General features: G+C 49.1%; 1 protein-coding gene across 1 annotated transcript in view; it reads left to right on the top strand.

Moving 5' to 3' along the window:
* LOC146187569 (uncharacterized) overlaps positions 1–25618 on the top strand; it is a 378746-nt gene extending 353128 nt beyond the window's left edge. Inside the window, exon 5 of the mRNA XM_084605785.1 lies at positions 24838–25618. Within this exon, the coding sequence (XP_084461911.1) occupies positions 24838–25061 (224 nt within the window). The 3' untranslated portion in view covers positions 25062–25618. The remainder of the gene's footprint in view (positions 1–24837) is intronic.
* Positions 25619–26229: the final 611 nt, after the last annotated feature.

The raw sequence follows: 26229 nt of genomic DNA, 5'->3' as shown, positions 1-26229 counted from the left end.
CCCGTGAATGCTGGAAAGAGTTGCAATTGCCGGAAAGGGACAATGCTGAGAGCAGTATTCGTGTCGCGCACATACACTTGGTTTTCTGAGAAGGAAATCGACTTGCCGGAACCAACATAGCGGATCTTTGCAGAAGAATCGAAATTTACCTCCTCGCCGTTCCCAAGCTCTACCCGACAATAAGTGACCACGCCCGACGAAACAATACAGGACTAGTCAGTGCATCAGACCATCAGTGCAGTGATGTGTTCGATTGGTTGCCGATATCAGAGGGGTGTGCCCTGGAACTGATTGGTCAGAATCTTCAGAGTGGGGCTGGACATAGGCACGAAATGATGCTCTGAGCCCTGGGTAATGGGCTCATCCAGACGATTCTCGCTATGAACTCTTAATGCTTGCCATTTTGCTGATATACCTTTTTTTTTCATATAAATAAGTTTTCTCAAAGTGCCAATAAACCTGCTTGTATATATTTTACCAACTTCGAAGATTCAATCCTTCATCAACCCGGAGTCTCTGCACGCAACCAAGTGAAGGCCGGGTCGACTTAGTCCCAGCGTCACGACAAACCATGCAGCGCCGGATGTCTTCGGAGTCGTATAGCCAACTAGCCCGCTCGCAAGTACTACTGAGATTCAAGATGATTTCGGGAGAAGAAGGGGAATGCGTGAGTGTTCCGTCGGTGGCGCTCAACAGCAAGGAGATTATACTTCTCTGTTTGGACAATTTGACAAGACGTTGGACAATGTGACAAAAAGTTAGACCTAATTTATCATTATTTTCATTTTATTTTCGTTTATATTTTCTGAATTTTTTTGTTTACTTTTTTCATATCGCAACCCCACGTTTTGGGTGAAGCTTTTTTCTTCTTCGTACCCCAAAAAACTGGCAGTTGGTAGCGAGCGCATCATCTGTGTTAACGTCCTGATTCAATTCTCTTGTGTGTTTATTTTTTTGTGTATAACCATGCAGCGCCGGATGTCTTCGGAGTCCAGTAGAAAAAGCAGGGCAATCCCAGAGTAGATGAGATATGCCGCCGCGCGTTAGAGTCGTACAGTGGGGCGCGTAATCATTTGCTCTTTATACTTACGCCAGCGGGCGAGTCTGGTGGGGCCACCTGCATACGATGCTGACTCAGGCTATGAAGACTGGTCCGAGTATAGTGCATAAGGGCAAGAGAAGGGGTGTGTTGCCCGTCCAAGGTCGAGGAAGTATGAAGCAAGGGACTGGGGAAGTAAATGTAGACATCCCACCTGCCAAAGCAGCCACGGCGTGTGCTGCCGCATTGGTCGCTGATTTGTCCGAGCGACCTGGGGTCCGTAGCAGTTGCATCTTGTGAACCCGGAGTAGCGATTTCCATGTAAGCTTCATAGGAATCAGTAAGAATACGCATTGAACCAGTTCCGGTGCATGGCACTCCTGACTAGGCTCCCCAAATCGCGAGGAGTTCAGCATGAAGAGGGGTACCTTGAGGTAGATGGCAGGCATAAGCGCCTGAAAGGGAAGGGTTGTCATCGCATACCCAGCACATAGATGCAAATTCGCTTGTAATCGATGTGTCGGTGTATATGCCAGTCATATCAGGGATTCGCTCTTGTCGGTGAGGGGCAGCGAGAAGCTCCCGCGGAATGACAAAATCGCGATTTATAGGTCAGCGATGGAAGCGTGTGACTCCTGGCATCTCCCAAGGGGGAAGAGATGAATATAGGGCTGGTGTTTTATCGTTACGCTGTTCATCCCAGGCCAGCAGGCGACGCCCTTGGACAGTGTTCTCTAGACGTATTCGATGCCGCGTCTGTGATTCAGAAACGATGGTAGCGAGCGGTGGAAGAGCGGCTAAACGATCAAGTTCGGCTATAAGAGTGTGTTGGGTAGACCGGTAATAGTGCGTAGTGTTGGGCGATGAAGACGTTCGATCTTAGCGAAGTCAGTCTTCGACAGTGGGAGGACGGGTGTGCCTTAGAGGATTTTTCTGAACGCCGCTACTCGGGCTATCGCACGGCAGGCATGTTGCCGCTCACCACCATGCCGGTTGGACAGCAGTGCTGGCCAAAGGCGTTGTAGCTGATGAACCCATTTCTGGGGACTTTTGCAGCTTGAGATGGGCAGGCCAAAATGCGGATTTGCCCATTTGAGGAGGTGATGGTGTTGCCTCCAATGCGAACATGGATCTGCATACTGGGGTTGGTTTTATGTTTTCCGTCGATACTAATCAATTCTGTTTTATGTGTTGCGAGTTTGAGGCCAGTTTAGGTTAGTGTATCTTCAAGACAAAAAGGGCCGCCTGAAGTTCAGTCTACATAGAATATTTGTCTACGTAATCCGCTGCCTCAGTCCAGACGGTAATATCATCGGCATATATAGCGAATCTTGCACTTGTGCAGAGTTCCAGATTCTCGGCGACGCCTGTCATGGCCAAGTTGAACAATATGGGTCTGAGAATGGAGCCCTGAGGTACACCCTATACAGGTAATAGGTTTTGGGCACCCATCCCGAAGCTTTGCCATGTAGCTGAATGGGTCTGGGGAATGAAAGGCGATGTACGGACGCCTGGATTGGACGCCCGGCGGCGTATTAGCAAACCATATCCCATAGGAGCACTCGAGCAGACGAAGCTTTCAGCGATTTAAGCGGCGATTGTTGCTGAAATATCTCTCTGAACGCAACCTAAAGGTAACATACACTCACTGTAAACAGGGATTGTTGCTGAAAGATGTCTCTGAACGCAACCTAAAGGTAACATACACTCACCGAGGCAGGAAATGATTATGAGGAAGGTAATTGCTTAGTGTAGCTGTTGTCATACGGATTCTTACTTAAAGGTGTCTGTAAACGCAACCTAAAGGTAACAATCTCACTGAAGGCAGGATATAATTACAGTGAAGGCAATTACAAAAAAAATATTCTGAAAAAAAAAATACCACACGAGTCTAACGCATGTTTAAATGGCATCAGTGAAGAGATGCTTGGTGTTATTCTATTGCTTTTTTTTATTGCCTGCTTAGACATACATCGCTACACAACAAAAGTGAAAGAATACTTGAGAAGAATGTACATAGCGTCGGTATGGGCTAAAACTTCCAGCCAAACCTTGACTGATGTAATTGCTAAAAACTCTTCATGTGCATAAGGGGCTCTATTCTCGGTACCCATTCGGGCACCGGGTACACATTCTTGTGGGTTGCCACGAACGCCGCAAAGGATTCGCAGAAGTACTGGCGTGCCGGCCTTGCATCAATGTCGGCGTGTCGCGCTGCCATGCAGGCTTTCCATATACAGGGCAATCCCATCTGCATTACTGCGTCAAAAGGGACGCCTTCATCATTTTCCACAGCTAGGAAACGAATTCCTCGGGGGTCAAGAGGCAGGTCTTTTTTCAGTGTTCGTTGCAGTACGTCCCAAAAGAACACGCCACCCAAACACTCCAAGAAGACGTGCTCGACGGTTTCGGGCTTTCTGCATAAAAAACAATGCACACCCCAGGGGACGTACAGTCCCTTTTCCTCCATCCAGGTTTTTACCTCTAAGGTTCCGGTGTGCAGCCTAAAGAAAAAGGACTGTGCGCCTGGAGCCACATGCATTCTCTTTAAGCGCTTTAAAACGTCGCTACCGGGATTGGCACTGTACATGGTGCGATAGAGAGGATAACCGATGGTCACTGAGAGTAACAAATTGGATTCCAAGGGAAGGAAAGCGTAGCAGGGGGCGGCAGAAAGTTAGGTGGGCGGATGAGATTAAGAAGTTCGCAGGGGTCAAGTGGATGCAGCTAGCACAGGACCGGGTTAAGTGGAGAAATATGGGAGAGGCCTTCGCCCTGCAGTGGGTATAATCAGGCTGATGATGATGATGATGATGGTGCGATAGAGTGGTACAGGAAAAGCTACGTCTGCAAGGTCCTTGTACAACTTTTTGCGCTTTACTACAGCTAAATAATCGCGTGAGAATCGTGCACTTAAGAAATTACAGGCCGCCACGACTTCCTTGAGAAAACAAACAACACGTGCTGTTACGTATTCAGTAGAAACAACAAAATCGGGTAGGAGTTTGCTTAATTTGATCTGTAACACAGTGCGTAAAAAAGGGTCCTTCACGTCTCGAAGGAAGCAGAAAAGATTAACTACCTGCCGCAGGTATAAATGCGACAAGCCAAGGCCTCCATTACCAACACTACGGAAGAGGTTTGTACGGCTTGTCCTCTCCCATACCGACCCCCACACAAAGACAGCGAATATGCGGTGAAACTTTTGCACATTGGCGCGTGAGCAGTGCAGAACACTTAGCACATACCACAATTTACTAACAAAAGACACATTGCACACAGTGCTGCGTGCGAACATGGACAAGTCCCAATCTTTCACCCTCTCCGTCCTATCACGCATTTCCCCAACTTGATTCCGCCAGTAGGACTCACTGTCGCGGTAAAACTCTAACGGAACGCCTCGGTACTTCGCGGGTGTACTAAGCCATTGCATGTTGGCGAAAGCACCAGGGGTCTCTGGCCAGGTACCATGCCAAAATCCAAGGCACTTAGCCCAATTGACAGCACTTCCGCTGGCAGCACAGAAACGCTTCACAATATCCAGAGTTTTCAAAATGCTCTCATAGTCAACGCAGAAAACCGCAACGTCGTCGGCATATGCAAAGAGTTTGACCTCGGCTTGCTGTAGTTTGAAGCCTTTGATATAGCAAGTCCCGATGATACTGAGGCAAAGGGGTTCTATGTATATATCAAAGAGTAGAGGCGAGATGGGGCAACCCTGACACACAGATTGTTGCACCTCGATGCGCGCTCCCACCGACTTGTTGATTATTAGCCGCGTCGTGCAACCACTGTACGCCATTTTGACACCCTCTGTGATGACTGTTCCGACGTTTACATGTTGCAAAATGGTAAACAGAATTTCATGTGGCACTCGGTCGAACGCTTTCTCCAAATCGAGCTGGAGCATTGCGACGCGCATGTGTAGAGCATCGCAGCAATCCAGCACGCATCTCGCCGTGTGGATGTTTGTGAATATTGATCGGTCTCTGATACCGCACGTCCGATGTGGTCCAACTATATCCTTCATAACCGTTTGAAGTCTTTTAGCGAGTACTTTCATGTATATCTTATAATCAACATTGGTTAAGCTAATAGGACGATAGGCAGTTACTTGCCTTAATGCGGCTCGATCATCTGTTTTGGGGATCAGAACTGTATGAGTGGACAGGAATGAAAGCGGTAGACGCTTTCGTTCGTAAGCATCATCTAAAACTCGAACCAATATAGGCGCTAGTTCCTGCTTAAAAGCTTTGTAAAAATCGGCGTTTAATCCATCTGGCCCCGGGGATTTCCCTCGTGCTAAGTCGTCAATTGCCAACTCTATTTCATCGGCTGTAGTCGGGCGCTGTAACCTCTCTTTTGAGTTGTGATCAATTCTGGGCATCAAATTCAGGAATTCTGCCTTGAAGCTGTTTGAGTCGACCCCTCTACACACGAATAAGGCTGTATAGAAAAGTGTGAAAGCGTGCTCGATGTCGTTTTTTCCTTTTATGATAACTCCGTCCTGCTCAATTTCAGAAATCATGTTCTTGCTGGGCCATTTGCGTTCCATTGCCAGGGTCCTTTTAGTTGGGGTCTCACCGGTTATCACTTTATCTGCTCTTGCTCGAACAAGCGCCCCGTGATAACGTTCGATATCTATCTGCTCCAGCTTTTGCTTGAGTTCACAGATGTCGGCCTTGAATGTTCCGGGGGCTATATTTTCTTCAGTTATTAGCATTTGCAAGGTTTTCCGCAAATCTGCCTCATACTTATTCTTCGCATGCTTTATGGCACTGGCTCGTTCTTCAGTGCCTTCATTTTTGTTATTTGTTTGGATGTTTCCCATTGCTCGCTTATCGCTGTGGCTGTGTCGTTATCAATTTTTTCAAGCATAACTGACACCTGTTCTTTGAAAGCATCGTCATCCAAAATTTTCGCGTTCAATTTCCACAGCTCCCATGTGAAGATTTCCTTTTTTGCCTTATGTCTAATGTCAACCCTTACCAGGCAATGGTCACTGAATGAAACAGACTTCACGTGGTACTCACGACAAAGCGCAATCAGTTCGGCCGACACGTACACCCTATCTAGTCTGGCATAACTTGCTGCTTGAAAATGCGTGAAGCGAACGCACAGCTCGCTTCCTAGGGATTCCGCCACGTCTTCGAGCCCAAATTCGTCATTTATTTTGCTCAATACTGCCGTGCTGGCGTCTCTGTGCGGTGTAACACTCGCTTTATCACGCGCCGATAGCACGCAATTAAAGTCGCCCATCAGTACAAGGTTTCGGTCAACACTCATAAAATTTTTGAGACACTAAAAAAACTGTCGTCTTTCCTCGAGCACATTAGGAGCATACAAACATATCACCCGCCACTCTACTGAGCCAAAAGCAAAATCGCATACAACCGTGCGCCCCGACATGTCCGTCCTCACTGCCTGGACATCCAGCCCCAAATGTTGCCGAACAAAGAGTGCACACCCCGCAGATCTCCCGACAGCATGACTAACACACGCGTAGTACATTGACGTGAAAGGGTGCGCCATACTCTCGGTCTCATCGTCGCCTTCGATTTTAGTTTCCTGTACAGCAAGGATGTCTATATCTTGTTCCACTGCCAACCTATATAACTGCCGTTGTCTCCTCCTCGCTTTAAGCCCTCGAACATTGATTGTGGCGAGTCGCAAGGACCTATCTGGTAGCGCCATTATAGCATGAAAATAGACCGAGAGTACGGTGCTTACCTTGGACGTCAGGTCCCGAGGCGCAGGATCCAGCGCGCGGCATGTGCCTGCGCTTACAACTACGAAGTAGGTGGCGGCGGAGGTGGAGCCGGCGGCGTTGTTGGCGTCAACCTCCGCTTGGAAGCGTTGTTCGGCCGTAGGCGTAACGACGGCCGACACATGGGACCTGCCTTTGAAGGTGGTTCTCCGGTGCCGTTCAGTCCAGGAAACTCTCCCTCAGGGCTCGGCGCCACCAAAACGACGGGAACAGTGGCCTTTAAATGTATTCTTATTCGTTCAGACTATATATCCACTATTTGTCGCCTGGTGGCGCTGCTCGGAGGAATCACGCGCCAGAGCGTCGTCTGCTCGAGTGCTCCTACGAGATATCGTTTGCCAATGCGCCGCCCGGCGGGGTAAGCTTCGTATATGCATGAATCGCCTGGTGAGGTCATGACCGGTCATGACTGTTCATCGCGTTCGCTTTTTCAAACACAGCTAGCATTTCATTGAAAGCATCAAAGTTCACCGGCATTGTATATTTCGTTTAGAGGAAAGGAAATTCGCAGTATCTGTCACTCGCGGAATCCCGCTATCATCCTCGCAGTAGGCAAGGGGAATTATGAAGAGCGTTTCACGATCCAGGGCGTGGCGGAGTTTTATAGCGACGAGTCTAACGCTGGCTAGTCATGACATTCATTATTATTCATCTTCTTGTGTGTCAATATTTTGATCGCAGTTTCCTTTCGGGTTATGTGGTGTGCCAAAACCAGGCAATAAAGAAAGAAATCCGGAGCGTGGCTTAGTTGGTCAAACACTGGGCTGGGGATCCAAGGGGTGGAGGTTCGATTCTCAGTGAAGACAAGGTTTATTAATTTATTTTTAACTGTAGCTCTCGAAAGCGTGGCATCTCTGCTGACAACCGTCTGTCGAAGGGGAAGGATGGCTGTTCTTGGCCCTACAGGGCTGTTGTTGTTGTGGCTGTAGGAAGAATGAAAAGAAAATGCACGGGCCAACTACTGGCTTTGTAGCTGAGCCAATTCGCGGCCTCGTGCGGACAGAAGAGAGAAATTAAAGAGGAAAGAAAAAGAAGAGAAAGAGAAAGACGCGCGGCGAAACAGCCATCGTCCACCCCCTAAGCGGCGGGGGGTGCAATGACGGCCTACAACAGATAAAAAAAATTCACTGGCTGGCTAGCCCCCGCCGCAAGCGGCGTTCACCTACCGTCCCAGCCCCGTAGTGCCAGGAACAGCCACCCTTTCCCTACGGGGCTGGGATGGTAGGTCAACGCCACTTTCGGTGGGGGCTGGCCAGCCACCGAATTTTTACCTGTTGTAGGCCGTCATTGCCCCCGCAACCACTTCAGTGGTGGACGACGGCTGCTGCGACGCGCGTCTTTCTCGCCCTCTTCTTTTATTGCGAAAGTAATACTACGTCAGGTTTCAACTTTTCGCCGTACCTGAGCCTACCATTCACGGTCGGTGGTCGATCATGTGACAACTGATGTCATACCAGAGCGAGAGTCAGGGTAGCAAGTCGGCTCTTCAGCGCGCCTTAGCTACGCTCCACGGTCGAGTGGCGGCAGTGGTCGGTCACGTGGCTACTGACGTCATACTAGTGCGAGTACCGGCGGACCAAGTCGGCTCTTCAGCGCGCCGCAGCTACGCTCCACTATAGAGGCTAGAACATTTGACTAGCCTCTATAACTCCATGGCCAGTCGAACACCTGCGAACGGCGGCAAGAGATTGACGTCATAAAAGTTGCAAGAGCTTGCAGGCTTTGCTCCGGCTCATTTGGCTACAGAAAGAAGAATCTATGAATGAATAATAAAGTTTGGAACGTCGAAAAAATATGCCTTTCATTTCGTTGGTACACAGGAGATTAGCAATGCGCACCACCACAAGCGAAACACTTTGCGTAGCCAAGCGGAGGTTGCATTCCCAATTTGCAGGCTTAACTAATTGCTAAGGCCCACCAAATGTTTTCTTCTTGCTCTATTTTCCCTTCTGACCGCATGAGGAAGCGAAGGTGGCTCAGCTACAGAGCCAGTAGCAGGCCCCTGCATTTTCTTTTCCTTCTTCCTACAGCCACAACAACCGTCTGTCGAGAACGATGTGGCATCAAAGCCTTTTGGCTTAATAATTGGCTTAGAGGAAAGGAAAGACACAGTCGGCGACTCTTAACGGCGGACACGTCACCGTTCTCTAAGGGAAGGAGGCGAAAGAGAAAAAAAGTGGTGCCGTAATGGAGGGTTTCTGAATAACCTCGACAACCTTGAGATCTTTATCGCGGACCGACACCGCACTTGACATGGACGCGTCTCCGTTTATCTTCCATCTAAACGCAGCCGCTGCCGGTAGAATTTAAACCCGGGAACACTTTATACCAAGTTCTAAGTTTTAATAGGCTCATTAAGTTCCATTTACGAGATTCCGCGGGCTAACGCGAGCTTGTGACCTCACCACCTAATGACGTAATCTGCCGTGACAGGGCGTGACCTCGTGACCGGATGTGACGTAATCGCGACGTGACTTCCAGTCATGACCAATTATACCACCACTCGATTCACGCACATACGAAGCTGAGCCTGCCGGGAGTCCGATCCAGGCGTCCGTGCTGCGTCTTTCATTTGGCGCTTCCTCGAACGCCGCACCACAAAGCAAATAGAAGCAGACGCAGTTAAGCAGTATCAGTGACGTTTTAAAAAAGGCTTTTCGCCTCATCGCACTTGAATACATTTTGGGAAAAGGATGCTTTTGAGTAGACATGATTAATAATGGATACATACAGGTAATAATCTCAAGATCACACTACCTTTTGAAGGTCAAGGAGCCGCACAGTTGAAACTTGGTTGATACATGGTGCAGTGAAGTGTTCGCTTCAAACGATGGGATAACGACTACGTGCGCTCCCTGTTGGGAAAGAAAAGCTCGAGCTGATGTGTGGTTGGACCCATTCCATGACTGCTGGTAGCACCACATACAAGCAACATGCCGTTCCCATTTCATGCTTATGTACTCTGGATTGCGAAGATGCAATAATTTTTCTGTGAAGCTGTATACTTTTGCCGTCCAAGAATGTGTTGTTGTTGTGGCTGTAGGAAGAAGGAAAAGAAAATGCACGGGCCTGCTACCGGCTCTGTAGCTGAGCCACCTCCGCTTTCTCGCGCGGACAGAAGAGAGAAAGTAGAGAGGGAAGAAAAAGAAGGAGAAAAAGACCCGCGCCGCAACAGCTGTCGTCCACCACCGAAACGGTGGCGGGTGCAATGACGGCCTACAACAGATAAAAATAGGTGGCAAGCTAGCCCCCGCCGCAAGCGGCGGTGACCTACCCATCACAGCCCCATCAGGACCAGGACCAGCCACCCTCCGCCTACCGCCAAGCTGTCCCTGTTATTGTGGACGAAGGAAGAAGGAAAAGAAAATGCACGGGCCTGCTACGGGTTGACGCCGAGAGCACTGGACCGCGGTCGCCTATGTTGACGAGGTGCACACGCGAGGGCGCTATAAAGGAATGCACGCGCCGCCGTCTCGCTCTCTTCGCCCTGGCTGTTCGCGGCCTGCCCTCCCGGACGACGACCCCGCACCGCCTTGGACAATCCCCTTCTGGACATGAGATTAAAGATGTTTGTTACACGGCCCGCTGTGTATTTGTCTTGCGCATCCCTCGGGCAGAGGAATCGCCCACAATCAGTAGCTGAGCCACTTCCGCTGCCTCTTGCGGGCAGAGGAGAAAATACAGAAGAAAGGAAAACGAAGAGGGAGATAAAGACGCGCGCCTCAACAGCCGTCGTCCACCACCGAAGCGGTGGCGAGTGCAATGATGGCCTACAACAAATACGAATCCGGTTGCAGGCTAGCCCCCGCCGCAAGTGATTACCTACCAGTCCCAGCCCCGCCAGCAGCTCCAGCGTATCTACAACCAATTTTCCGGCACCCCAGACTCCCTCAAACAAGAGCTAGTCGACACCTACATCCGCTTGGCACCAGTGATATCTCTCCCTCCTTATCAGGGGAAGAAAAGCGTCCGTTTAGATGCTCCCATCACTTTACCGGAGGTACGAGCCGATCTCAATCGTCTCAAGACAAACTCAGCTGCAGGGCTGGACCGGATATCTAACTGTATGCTTCAGAACATCGACGACGCCTAGGTTTTTGCGCTCACAGATTTTCTGCAAAAATGCTGGGAGCCATGTTTGTCGGGGGATACAGTATAAAAGCATACATCGTCATGCAGATGACAAATTGCAAAAAAAAAGCAATAAAAATGATAAAAATACAACGCATTCCATTACTGAGCAAACTCATATAAAAGAATCATGAAATCAAGAAAGACGCAAAAAATGACATGTTGAATAATAAACAATCGTATACAAATGAAAAAACGTTTTTGAAAACTCACAGCAGCACAGCACATAAAAAAAGGTTAATTCAACAAAAGGCGCGACAGAGCATTTTCAAACGAACATTGCGGGGCTAAGACAACTTCTTCTGGCAATTTATTCCAGTCATGCACTGTCTTAGGAAAAAATGAGTTTTTAAAGACATTTATACGGCCATGTTTTCTTGAACCTTTAAAGAATGATCTAAACGGGAGGATATATAGCTGGGAGCTTTCATGTATAAATATTTATACAAACCTGTTGCGCCTATAAAAATATTGTGAAATAGGTTAAGTCTAAGATATTTGCGTCTGGCTTGCAATAGAGGCCACCATAAATTTTGGCACATCTGAGAGGAGCTTTAATTGAAATCATAGTTTGGGACACAGACCTTGCTGCTCGTTTTTGAATTCGTTAAAGTACGCTAATAAGTATCTTTGTTTCAGAATCTCAAGTCGCACAACTATATTGCCACCTGGTTTCCCCATGTTCTTGCTGCGCCTGAAAGAAGAGGACACTGAAGTTGACTCTCGCGTGCTGTGTGCCGAACTTCGCCTGCTGGTACAGCTTCGTCCCGGCGTTTTAGTCAAGTCTAACCCTGTTGTCCGTGACATATTTTGGTGTCGGCGCAGGGTATCGATCCCAGTATATGTCCCGCACTCCTCCGCATACCCAGGATTCAGGTCCTGTGCCAATCGACACTCCTGTTCACCGCGCTAGCCGGAGGAACCTAGGCCTACCACCTGAGCACGGGCCGCTGGAATTCACCACCGCAGCCGCCCCTCGACCTGTCATGCAAACTCCAACGTACTACACTCTACAGAGCCCACGACTGCCTAAGGCTTTCCACGGCTGTCAGACGGAAGACGTCGAAGACTGGCTCACCCAGTTTGAACGGGTCGCCGCATTTAATCAGTGGGACGACGCCGCAAAGCTCAGGAACGTCTTCTTTAGCTTGGAAGATGGCGCTCGTACTTGGTACGAGAATCGTGAAGGCGTGCTAACATCGTGGCGCGAGTTCTGCCGCTGCATCCTGGACACCTACACCAGCCCGGATCGCCGAGAACGAGCAGAAAGGGCCTTACGCTCTCGAATACAGATGCCGAACGAGACCATAACCATGTACGTGGAGGACATGACTAGGTTGTTCCGACGATCTGACCCGGCCATGCCCGAAGACAAAAAGGTGCGCCATCTCATGCACGGCGTTAAGGAACAACTGTTCGCTGGGCTCGTGCGCAACCCGCCGAGCACAGTTGCCGAGTTTGTTTCGGAAGCAATCACGATGGAAAGGATGCTCCAGCAGCGGTCTGCGACCTACGACAGGCCGGTACTCGCCGCTTCGCTCACTGAGCCGCCTTCGGCCTTCGGGGCTAGTCCGGATCTTCTTCGCGACATCATCCGCTCCATTTTGCGCGAAGAGCTCCAGAAGCTTTTCGGAGCTCCCCAGCCGACGGTCAGCTCTGTCGCTAGTATTGTCCGAGAAGAACTCCAGCAAGCACTTCGGCCTTCGGTACCAGCTGCTAACCCGCCATCCTTTTCCACCGAGGCCTGTCGGCCAACGTATGCGGAAATCTTGCGACGTCCCCCGACTGATTCCACGCAATTACTGCCACCCGACCAAGGCTCACTTTATTCAGCCCACCCCGAGCCGTATATCGACAACCGCCAACCACCCCAGCGAAAGGCAGACCTGTGGCGTGCCCCAAATCGGCAGCGCCTGTGCTTCCACTGCGGAGAAGCTGGTCACCTGTATCGCCAGTGCCCATATCGACAACTGGGACTGAAGGGATTCCCCATCGACATGCGTAACCCTCCTTTAGGCCAACGACCCCGGGATATTGAGGACTACGTAGCCCAGCAGCGCATGGCGCCAACTTTTAGACGACGTTCACGATCTCCGTCTCCACACCGACAATCCTCGCAGCCCAGCTCATCCGGGATGGCGCAGCGACGGTCGCCTAGTCCGAGCCGGGAAAACTAAAGACAGCGACCTCAGGGGGCGAGGCCGCTTCAAATCGACGCGACGAAGACCCCCCGACAACGCGACCTGTGAGTGACCGCGACTTGACGGCCCCGACGACAGTTCGTACACGTGAAGACAGACTCTCGCTGGATATACCCGTGCTCCTCGACGGCTATAAGGTTAGCGCATTGGTAGACACTGGTGCTGATTTTTCGATTTTAAGCGGGAAGCTAGCGGCGCTTCTAAAGAAAGTGATGGCGCCATGGTCTGGCACGCAGATTCGAACCGCTGGCGGACATGTCGTGACTCCGAGCGGTCAGTGCACGGCGAGAGTCCAAATTCGCAACTCCACGTTTGTTGTCAGCTGCCTTGTGATACCTGACTGCTCCCGCGACTGTATCCTTGGTGTCGATTTTCTCCGGGAGTATGGGGCCATTATCGATCTCCGGAAGCGCACCGTGACCTTTTCGACCGAGAAAGCTGATGATACTGACACCGCAGACCGCCAAAGCCGTGCCCCTCTTCGAATTTCTGCCGAGAGCGTTTCTATTCTGCCACGTTCTAGTGTTTTTGTGACTGTTAACTGCGATGAACTACGTGACGGAACGGCGGTCGCTGAGGGCAACCAGTCCCTTTTGCTCACCCACGGCGTCACCTCGGCGCGGAGTCTCATCCATCTGCGTAACGGCCGATCTAAACTCCTGGTGACTAACTTTACGAACGAACTCCGCCATCTTTTCCGCGCTACTGCAATCGCATTCGCCGACGCCTTAGCGGACGTTTCTGAATGTTTTACGTTCGGAGAAGTTGAAAATGTCCGCCCATCCCTTGATCGTCTGGATATTAGTACAGATCTCTCGGAAACACAGCAGCACGATCTGCGTTCTCTCCTTCTAAAACACAGTGCTTGTTTCGCGACATCATCGAAAATTCGGCAAACGCCTCTTGTGAAGCACCGCATAATTACTCCCGACGATGCCCGCCCTATACGCCAGCAGCCGTACCGCATCTCAACGACGGAACGTGAAGCGATTCAGACACAGGTTCAGGAGATGCTTCGTGATGGTGTCATCCAACCCTCCAACAGTCCGTGGTCGTCCCCTGTCGTGCTGGTGAAAAAAAAAGATGGTACCCTTCGCTTCTGTGTTGATTATCGAAAGTTGAACGACATCACTAAAAAAGACGTCTACCCGCTGCCCCGTATCGACGATTCGCTCGACAAGCTTCGCCGTGCCCAGTACTTCTCCTCCATTGACTTGAAGAGCGGGTACTGGCAGATTGAGGTCGATGAGCGGGACCGCGAAAAAACAGCTTTTGTCACCCCAGATGGACTGTATGAGTTTAAAGTGCTGCCATTCGGCCTATGTTCAGCGCCGGCTACTTTTCAGCGCATGATGGACACCGTTCTCGCCGGCCTCAAATGGCAAATCTGTTTAGTTTATCTCGACGACGTTGTCGTGTTCTCTGAAACCTTTGGAGAACACCTCGAACGCCTTCGCGCAGTATTAGACGCCCTCCGGTCAGCTGACTTGACACTCAAGCCCGAGAAGTGCCACTTTGGCTACAAAGAGTTGAAGTTTCTCGGTCATCTTGTGAGTGCCGCAGGCGTTAAGCCAGACCCCGACAAAACTGCCGCTGTCGCCAAATTTCCCGTTCCGGCCACGAAGAGGAGTTTAAAACGTTTCCTGGGTTTGTGTGCGTACTACCGCCGCTTCATCGCCGACTTTTCCAAGATAGCCGCACCCCTGACCCGCCTCACGCGGGATGATACACAGTTCGTGTGGGCTGCCGAGCAGCAGGAGGCTTTTGCGGAGCTGCGCAGACGACTGCAAACTACCCCTGTTCTTGCGCACTTTGATGAAGACGCTGCCACCGAAGTCCACACCGACGCCAGTAACATCGGCCTTGGCGCTGTACTCGTACAACACCAAGCTGGCGTGGAAAGGGTCATTGCGTATGCCAGCCGCACGCTCTCCCGCGCTGAAACAAATTATTCCACTACGGAAAAGGAATGCCTCGCGGTTGTGTGGGCAACTATGAAATTTAGGCCTTACCTCTATGGCCGTGCGTTTAAAGTCGTTACTGACCACCATTCTTTGTGTTGGCTGGCCAATCTCCGTGACCCATCGGGGCGCCTAGCACGATGGAGCCTTCGCCTCCAAGAATTCGATTACTCCATTGTGTACAAATCTGGTCAGAAGTACGAAGATGCTGACGCGCTCTCCCGGGCACCCATCGGATTTGTCGATAACGTCACGGATGACAGAGGGTTTCTTGGACTAGTGAATGCCTCAGACATAATGACCCGACAGCGAGCTGACCCAGAACTTCGACCTGTCATTGACCACCTGGAGGGTCGCGCTGCTGACGTCCCCCGTCAGTTTGGAAGGCACCTGTCTGCATTCTGTCTTCGGAATGGCGTTTTATTCAAGAAAAACTCCAGCACTGTTGATCGAGCGCACCTCCTTGTCGTGCCGGCCGACCTTCGCGACGATATCCTTTTTGCTTGCCACGATGAGCCCACATCCGGCCACTTGGGCTTTGCACGCACACTCGCTCGAGTTCGTCAAGCCTATTATTGGCCTAAACTTTCTGACGCTGTCCATCGCTACGTCAGAGGCTGCCGCGAGTGTCAGCGTCGAAAGGTGCCTCCTCTCAAGCCCGCGGGTTTGCTCCAACCTATTATTCCACCTCGGTCACCGTTTGACCAAGTCGGCATCGACCTACTGGGCCCATTTCCGCTGTCATCGATGGGTAACAAATGGATTATAGTCGCGACTGACTACCTCACACGTTATGCGGAAACCAAGGCAGTGCAGCGGGGCACATCAATTGAGATCGCCCAATTCTTTATGCAGCAAATCGTGTTGCGTCATGGTGCACCGTCCCTAGTCGTAACCGATCGAGGCACCGCGTTTACGGCACAGCTCATGCATGACGTGCTCGAGCTTAGCCATACCAGCCACCGAAAAACTACTGCATACCACCCGCAGACGAATGGCCTCACGGAGAGACTCAACAAAACCATCGCCGACATGATTGCAATGTACATAGACTCGCAGCACAAAAACTGGGATGAAATTCTCCCCTACATCACATATGCCTACAACACGGCCACCCAAGAGACGACGCGTTTTACACCATTTCGCCTAGTCTACGGACGTGACGTTCAGACGATGTTGGATGCCATGCTTCCGAGCTGCACAGATGATCATCCACTCACGCCAGACGCCGAGCAGTTTGCTCAGCGCGCTGAGGAAGCGCGTCAACTTGCCCGCATTCACATTCAACAACAGCAGGGCACGGATGCACGCCGCTACAACCTCCGTCATCGACACGTCGCATACCATCCTGGAGAGAAAGTTTGGGTGTGGACCCCGGTGCGTCGGCCCGGCTTGTGTGATAAACTGATTTCCCGTTACTTCGGACCTTACGAAGTTCTGCGCCGAGTCATGGAAGTGACTTACGAAGTTCGTCCAGTGGGTACTGTGCAGCCCTCGCGTCGGCAACCACGCTCCGAGGTCGTGCACGTTGTCCGCATGAAGCCCTATTTCACGCGGTAGTGCGCTATGCGCTTGTTTCGTGGTCGCGTAGGGCACCTTACCCCGCCTCCGTTATCTATGCTGTCAATGTGCTGGTCTTTCGTTTCGCTTACATTGGCCATCGCTCGCGCTCCGTCCCTTATTTCGTTTTTAAGAGGGGGAGTAATGCCACCTGGTGTCCCCATGTTCTTGCTGCGCCTGAAAGAAGAGGACACTGAAGTTGACTCTCGCGTGCTGTGTGCCGAACTTCGCCTGCTGGTACAGCTTCGTCCCGGCGTTTTAGTCAAGTCTAGCCCTGTTGTCCGTGACAATATTCTATGATGGTACGCACGTTTGTTACGTAGAGTGTCTCCTTCAAATCAGCAGGTGCCCGCTTGAAATTGCGTTTTAAAAAGTTTAACACACGGCTAGCCTTGGCAGCAGTATGGTTTTCGTGGTCGTTCCAAGAAAGGCTGTATGCGAAGATAACACCTAAGTACTCGTAATTCTTAACAAATGATAACTTTCTGTCGCCTAGAGAGTACTGGGTGGTTAAGGGAAGCTTTTTATTTTTAAACTGCAGAACTTTACATTTTGAAATATTTATTGTTATATTCCACCTTTTGCACCAAACTAAGACAGAGTCAAGGTCACCTTGCGATTCATAGGAGTCGCTTACACAAGTGACGTCATAGTAAATGCAACACTCGTCGACATATAATCTGACCCGACTGGAAACCCGTCAACCCGGAAACCGTTGATAAATAATAAAAAAAAAGAAGAGGGCCCAAAACTGATCTCTGGGGAACACCCGATAAGATTGCAATATCTGATGAGCTTGCGCCTTCAAGAATAACGCGTTGCTTTCTACCGACGGGATACGCTTCGAGCCATTTCAGCAGGGTGGGTGGAAATTTGAGGGTAGCCAATTTCAGTAATAATAAATTATGTGCGACAGAATCAAAAGCTTTTTGAAAATCCAAATATATACAGTCAACGTGGTTACCATTGTTAATTGAGAAATCGACATCGTGAGCAAACTCTGTTAGTTGCATATCGCAAGAAAATGCCTCTCTGAAGCCATGTTGCATTGGACAAAAAAAGTTGTTATCCTGGAGGTGCTTAAATAAATTAGTGTAGGTGATGTTCTCTAGCGATTTCCATATGACGCTTGTAAGAGAGATAGGCCTATATTTCAGACATCTTATAGTAGCGCGAACAAAACCCACACAAGACAGGGTACAGGACGAGCGCTATCCTGTACCTCGTCCGCGCTCGTCCTGTACCCTGTCTTGTGTGGGTTTTGTTCGCGCTACTATAAGATGTCTGAAGTACTGCACCAACTAGGCCGACAACACATCTTACATAGGCCTATATAGTTCGCAGTTTTTGTTTTGTCGCCCCTTTTGTATAGAGGAACTACGTTGGCGGTTTTCCAGTCATCGGGCAAGGCGCTGACATCCATTGATGTTTGGAAGAGTGTTACTAAAAGGGAAGCCACAGAAACTGCACAGTTCTTTAAGATATAATTCGCAATATGGTCAGGACCGGGTGCCGTGTTTACCTTGAGCTTCTGCAAAAGTAACACTATTCCATGTACGGAGACATCTATGCCACTCATCTCATTCACAATATGTAAGCCGTCGGTAGGACATGCAGATGAGAAAAACGGACTGAAAATAACAAATAAACTGTTCAGCCTTGCATTCCAGGTCCGAGCTATAGTTGGCGTCATCTATAATATCGGGAATGTTGTCTCTTACACACGCTGCTTACGTTTTACGTACTTTCATCCTTGTTTTGGATTGTTCTTTATTTTTCCGCCTAGAACACCCAAATACGCACGTTCAGTCTTGCGCATCTCTCGCGTTATTATCTTGCTCAGCTCTTTCAATTTACAATGCAAGGAAGGCTCTGGTGACCGACAGTACCTATGATATAAGCGGTGCCTTTTGTTTATCATGGTTGGAATGGCGGTATTCATTTAAGGCTTAGTTATTCGACAGTTCGGCGAAACGGTGCGTGACGGAACATACGTCTGCACAGGGCCAGTAGTTTTGCCTTCAGTAGGTGCCACGTGGATCAAGTCTGGAACTGTGATGCCTAAATTCTGGGAGAAAGGCATCGAGTTGACGCGATCCTCTTTCGTAATGAAATACACTACATGGCTTTGTGCGGTGCTTGGCAGACAATGTTGCGATTCATGGTCGCTCAAACCGGGAATTGTGGTAATTGAATAAACGAGGTCTTTACAGAAAATACATTTGCCGCCTATTCTCGTTGGTTACTCTACAAACTGAAATAGGGAATTTGTGTTAAACCTTTCAGTATGAAGAATCGATGTAGGCTTAAGGGAGACCCATTCTACATTTGGTAAATTAAAATCACCCCCTAAAAGAACGTAAGCTGCATCCAGGGTTAGTAGGATGTTGCTCAATTCAAATAAGGGTTGCGGTGTATTAAGTGCTGGAGATTTGTAAAATGAAGCAATAGCCATTGAAGCACCGTGAGCAAGTACGACCTTACACCAGACCGATTCACATGTCTGTCTCTCTATGTCAGTCTATTATCGACAATGACCACCGCCATGCTTATTGCGGTCCTTTCGGTATACAATGTAATTAGGCGGAAATATCTAGCAGGTGCCTATTGTTTCGTCCAACCATGATTCAGTGCCAATGACAACATGCAGCTTGACCAATTCCAAGAGAGCAGCGATCTCCGCTTTTTTATTCTTGAGGCTGCGGCAGTTAACAGCAATAATTATCAAGTCGGTGTTAGGATCAACTCGTTTCTGGGATGCAGGATTCCTTGGTGGCTATTGGTTTAGGCTTTTCGCGGCATCAGTAGCGCTGTCATACGTGTACACCTGTTTTGCCAACTTGAGTTTGTTGAAATTAAGTTTGAAGTCACCGCCACTTTCCTTGGCAAAGCAAACTGCATCAGCCTCATGCGCTCATGCCTTACTTTATTCGAGAAGTCTTCACTGATAGTAAAACCCGTATCTTTTAGTTTTGAAGCAGCTGCAAATGTTTCTCTGGTGCGCTTTTTCCATAGCCATCGAGCCAAGTTCTACAGTTATCGTCTTCACACTCTGCCCATGTCTCGGAATCTGGGTGGCTAAGAAAGATCAAGTTGTTCCTTCTTGCTCGGTTATTAATATTGTCATGGCTTTTGTGGAAAGTCGCAAACGAGGAAGCAACCGACTCGAGACGAGATCCTTTCTATCGATTCTTTACAGTGGGACACATGATGCGCCGTCGTCAGCGCACACAACCTAGGCTGCGAGTTTCTCTACTTTTTCTTGAATAGCCGGCTGATTACTTCAAAGCGAACGAATTTCGTCAAGAACATCGGACTGCTTTTCCAAGATAGATGGTATCTGCACAATAGCCTTAAACATCTCCTGTTCTTGTTCTTCGGTATGAGGACCGGGATTCAGCTCGACATCCCCGGCAAGCAGTAAGAACAACTTTGAAAACACACAAAAATGGCCCTAGAATAGCACAGACTTAAGCAGAACGTGTGACATGCGAGCATGTACAGACATTAGGTGGAGTTAACATATGGCAGTCTTTTCATGAGTTCTCTCTGCCCGCGACCAGGGCGCTTTAAACGCGCACTTCTGAGGCCGGTTTTTTAAAGGTTTGCCATTTACACCGCGATAGGAATAACCAACCTGTAGAAACAGGAAGCGTAAGTTGCTGGCAGCCATGGCGGCGCCAGATCCCGAAATGGTCGGCTGCGGCGGCTGCTTTAGTAGTCTTTCGTCCGGAGGTGACCATGGTTGCCAGCAAGCAAGAGCATCAATCGCAGACAGCGCTGTCATGTCCAATGGTTATTTGAATTCCATGGTAGTGCAGATGAAGGGCGGGCACGTACAATCCTTGCAAACGGTGTAATAAGGAAATGGACACGTTGCATCGATGTTGTCACGATAAGCAGTCATCATCTGCATAACATGTAGAAACACAAAGCGTAAGTCCCTGGCAGCCATGGCAGCGCCAGATGTTTTCGGAATGAGCACTGTGTGAGACGACTCATATGACGGAGGAAGAGCCTTTTCTTTGAAGGCATCGCTAAATATTGCAGTTAGGACAGATGCTATTTCGTGTTTAAGTACTTTATAAAAAGTCGCACTGAAACGGTCCGGTCCAAGGGACTTAGTGGGGTTTAATTTATCAATTGCGTGCTGCTCCACCTCCGATTCTGTTATGTCCAGTTCTAATCTGTCTTTTGTTTCGTCGTCGAGACGCGGTAACTCATCATTAAATGTAATAACATCTACCGGGTGCGATGCGATGAGTGCCTGGTAATGTTCGAAAAACGCTATTTTGATATGATTCATGTCTGTTGATAATACCCCTCTCCATTCTATTTCTTCAATGTGCTTCCCTTCAGCACGGGTTTTTTCTAAACTGAGTGCTCTTTTCGTTGGCGCTTCGCCGGCAGCTGTGTCTTCGGCCCTTGTCCTAACCAGCGCTGCCCGGTAACGTTGTTCCTCAATTAGTTCTAGCTTTTGTTTGGTTTTTCTTATGTCCTTCATCCATTCCCCCGGTGCTCCGCTTTCTGTTTTTACCATTTAATGAAGCAGTGTCCTTAACTGCACTTCATTTTGCTTCTATTCGTGACTTATAATAGCAGATCTTTCAATTCTTTAATTTGAAGGCTTCTTTACAGAGCTCCCACTGCTGCCGAACCTTCATGCTTTTTGTGGGTCTATTTTTGCTACTTCTTCTCTTACTGCTCGACTGTACAATTCATCCTCAAGTAGCTTGTTGTTTAACTTCCACATTTCCCACGAAAAATCATTCCCACGCTTAACAATGCCTACGCAGCATTGAACCAAACAATGGTCTGAAAACGACACCGGTACTACTTCATACCTGTTGCATAGTGGTACGATATCGACAGAGGCATAGATGCGATCTAACCATGCATGGCTTGAGCCCTGGAATCGCGTTTACTTTACTGGACGTTCTCCTTCCAGACACTCTGCAATGCCTTCAAGGTTAGAGATGTCAATTATTCTTAACAGCGCTTCAGTGCTCCTGTCACGGAAAGCGCGACTGCTTGTCCTGTAACGCGCGTTTAGAACACAGTTGTAATCCCACATAAGCCGTCTATCCGTCCGAAGGCGCTCTTCGATATTTTCAAAGAACACGGTCATAAACCATTCGCCACTCATTGCCTTTCAGCGAAAAATCGAGGTAAGCACATCGTCCCGTCATGCGCGAATGATGCGCCTGCACCTCTAGCCCTTTATAAAAAGAACACAACCAGCCAACAGCGTGACTAACGACAGCGGAAAACCTAGAATGAAACGCCGCATCATACTCTCGGTCTTCACCGCCTAGCCAATATATCTATATCGTACTCCATTAAAAGCCTGTTAAGCTGGCTTTGTTTCCTTTTACCTGCCAAACTTCTAACATTTAGGTCCGCCACTTTAACGGCGATGCAGAAGCCATTTTTGAATACGAAGAAGGGATTAAAAGCACGATTCTTACCTCCCGCGTCTAGTATGTCGCTAGACGTTGCCGTCGCCGCCGGTATCATCCGGCTCTTGCCTCTGGTTTATGAGGCGGCTTGTGGCTGGAACGCTTGTCTGTCTGGGTATTGGTGCGCGAGCGCAGACTGGAACACCGTGCTTGAGACGCCTTCGCCGGTGGTTCCTCGGCACTGTCTACCACCGTGTCGTCGTCAGTCTTGGTCTCGGAACGCGGACGAGTCGCAGCGGTAATGACAGTCGCGCGGGCGTCTCTCTTCTCGCTGTCGACGCTGGGAGCCTTTGCGTCGACATCCAAAGGCCTGTCCATCCATCTTCTGTCGTGGCCTGATTCGTCGATGATGGGGCACTAAATGGTGTCCCTCTCCCTGGTGTGATAGCAGTGGCGATGTTGCTGCTCGAACCCGGTGCCTCAACGCCGCCTCTGGCGGCTTACCCACGTCTTCAGCTGCACTTACTGCTTCTTCCACCTCGACGATGTCCATGAGCTCCACAGAGTCGCTCGCTACTACACGCCCGATAGCCGACGCTTAGGTACGGACGCAGTCAGCCTCCGCGTGTCCATAGCGCCGGCACTTTGAGCACCTGGGCGCCTTACAATCCCGGAGAACGTGGCCTCTTCCACAGCAACGCAGGCACTGCATAGGCCACCCGGGCACCACCACGAGGGCCAACTCGCCAGCCACTCGAACCTGATGGTGTAGGTCATCCACCGTCATACCTGGCTTCAGTTTTAGCAGCACAGTCCTCGTAGTGGATCTTTTTTCCTTCATGCCAGCAACGCGCTAACGTTCCCGGGTCACCTTGGTCACGGCGCCAAACGCCGCGAAAGCGGTGCGGATGTCCTCGTCGAGAATGCCGAACAGCATCCAATGCCGACGTAATTTAACTTGCTATTCTTCTGGGAAGGTGTATATTTTTGGGATATATAATAAAGAACGCTAATGGAAGGTTTTCTGCTAGACCCGCATGGCATTCGGTACTTATGCGTAGAAAGTGAGGACGGGGTTTGATTTAATTATGCTCATGGGCCTCCACTGTATATGGCGCTCAAGAATGGCGGGTTACCATTGCGATAAAGATACACGGCCCGCCAGAATTTATTTTCGGGAAAACGTGGACAGGGTTTGGCAATCCAGAAAGCTTCAGCAGAACCTCCCGAGTGGCTCTCAAGCCTTTGTTGTGTATGCGTGAATTTTAGTGTGTCACATGTAAATAGCGTATGTAAATAGCATGAGTGATTTTTGTTAGTTTTGTTCTTGTGAAAAGCAATATGTCAAGACTAGGCAATAAAGAAAAAAAATGAAGGGCAGAGTAAGGAAGGGAGGAAGATGGGAGTCAAAGGAAGAAAAAGGTGCTGTACTGGAGGGCTCTGAAATTTGCATCAAACTAGCGCGGCCGTTGATATAACTTGACTAAAGATAAAGCGCACAGGAAACACAACACAAGAGTCGAAGACACAGGACACGCGCTGGGTCACGGCGCCAAACGCCGCGAAAGCGGTGCGGATGTCCTCGTCGAGAACGCCGTGCAGCATAGCGTGTGTCCTGTGTTTTCGGCTCTTTGTTGTGTTTCCTGTGCGCTTTATCTTTAGTCAAATTGCAATGCACCATCTTGCCCAATTTCAAGTTTAGTCGATATAACCATGGGGACATTCAAACAGCGTGGAGGTCCGAATAGCAAAAAAAAAAAGAAATCAAAATTGTGTTGGAACTCCCGTGTTTGCGTAGAAGTATACTAGGAAAGCGTAACGAAGGTTCTTTATTGATTAACATCACCGAAAAAGATGTAATTTGGGATGTATACATCTACCGTTAAAAGAAATATTTTTGTCATTGTCGTAAGAAAAAAACAGCCAGGGTTTCGACAGGGGTTGGAGTCATTCGAAGCCCTCGTGCGAAGTGCGAACCGCATAATGTATAACGGCTCGTGCAAGTAATGCGAAGCATGCTCCTTCTCCCTGCGTGTGTTTCCCGATAAAGATTACGGTTGCGTAAGCTACTGCGGCAAAGAAGTATGAAACGAAAAATGATAGGGGTAACATTAAGAGGTAGGAAGTGTGCAGAGGGGATCAGAGAAATAACTCAAGTTACTGACATTCTATAGCAAATGATTATGGGCAGGACATGTGGTGCGGAGAGAATGGTCACTTAGAGTAACAAACTGGATTCCAAGGGAACGAAAACGTAGCAGGGGGCGGCGGAACGTTAGGTGGGCTGATGAGGTTAAAAAGTTGGCAGGGGTCAGTTGGATGCAGCTAGCATAGGACTGTGTTATTTGAACGAATATGGTAGAAGCCTTCGGCCTCCAGTGGGTATAGTCAAGCTGATGATGAAGATGATGATGATGAAGCTATTGCGAGTGCGAAAGTACCCACGACAGACAAATCTTGTAGTGACGTCACCAAGCTTTTAAATATAACAGGATGATCGGTCTAGCAACTGATTCAGTTCATTCCAGGCTACCATAGAGTGGACCACGAAAAGTAAAGGGGACCGAATTTGTAGTGCCGCGTGTGCGAACCTTTAAGTGACGCCGCAATGTCTAAATGTGTGTTTGTTAACTGCTCCGCTTTCCAACCATCTTCACAGCGTGTATTGGAACCACATTTCGTATTTAGGAAAATGTTTGGATGTACTGTGGATCAGATTCAGTAAGTTAGAAAGTCTGCTTGTTTCTAAGCTCAACCTATGTGTCTCATCTGTCCGCAGAAATGCAGTGCGACTGTGACTTGGGCAAGGGTGAGTTCCTGTCCTGGATCCGCCGCGCGAATATCAGCGGAGTCAAGTGCGGTGAGCCTCCATCCCTATTGAGCAAGGACGTCACAGCGCTCACCACTAAGCAGTTCTGCGACGGGGCCGGCAGACCGGCGGAGGGCGCCATTGTGCTGACGGTGGCGGCGCTGGTGGTGGGGCTCTTCGCAGCCTCCAGCTGATCCGAACGTTCCTCCTCAGTGCAAGACGCCGTTGACCACCTTGTCTTTAGCAGGATTGTGCCGAACACACCGAGACATCCGACGTAGACATAACTGGTTGCAATGAGCTCATCGTAGCAACAACGCTTTCGAAAAGTATTCCGCGTAATAGCCATACTGCTGCGCTTACAGAAACGAACAGCGCTGGAGACCCCTAGAGGTGTCTGCTTTTTTTTTTCTTTGATGTCTTCCAAGTCCAAGAAGCTCAATACGTGCTTCGCTAAGTGGTCCTTGCGAAGATCGGGTGGGCTGATCTTTTTTTTGAGACATTGTACCTCTTAAAAGCATGTTCAGACCGAACACCCAGATGATCTGGCAGTACCCGGAGATTCGAGTGAACTTGAAGTTTTAAAAATATAAAATATACTGTTATTTTCAAAATAAAGCCAATTTTACGCGGTATTTCCTTAGAAACAACTAGTCTGCAACCAGGTGCCACGATTTCAACTCAGCATTTAGACATCAGTTTGTTCCTGGAACCGACAAACAGTTTCAGAAATTAAATTACTTGAATGCTTTTCGCTGTGTCATATCCGATTGAAATTCGTTTCGGTGCCTACACACTTTGACAGCACTTCGTTACAAGACTCCGTATACACAGTCCCAAAATCTTTGGGGCCACATCAGTTCAGCTTTTGAGTATGACAAAGTAACGTTAAGGGGTACCTGTGGTCACTTCAGGGTTCCAGTGCCTGTCCTGTCGTAGACACGCTTGTTGCCGTCAAGTACTGAAACTTACATATTTTACGTGCGTATTGTACGTATACGGTATGTATATGTATGCACATGTGTGCACCAAGCATTCATACATGTATACATACATACTGTAAGAATTCGAACGAAGCTGCCTTAGTGACGCATAGTTCTTGACACGCCACCATAGGGATAGTTAATCGATTTCTACCACAGCATCACCATTTCTTTTTTTAAAGCTACGTCACCCTGGGCGACGTAATTACTACGTCGGAAACCCTCTTAGCGAAATGATATTTCATTCATGTCAAAATCGGATTTCCCGTCTTTCACGCTGCAGCATTACAACAGTGCGCTCCTCTCCTACTTCATCTGGTACGACCCGTTTTATAATTCGCGCGTTAAAGTGACCAATGTTTTCGTGGGCTGGCCAGTG

The sequence above is a fragment of the Amblyomma maculatum genome, chromosome 6 (assembly GCF_055883805.1).
Source record: "Amblyomma maculatum isolate TAMU_Amacu chromosome 6, ASM5588380v1, whole genome shotgun sequence".
NCBI classification, from domain to species: Eukaryota; Metazoa; Arthropoda; class Arachnida; order Ixodida; family Ixodidae; genus Amblyomma; species Amblyomma maculatum.
This window is presented reverse-complemented; position numbering and strand designations above follow the sequence as displayed.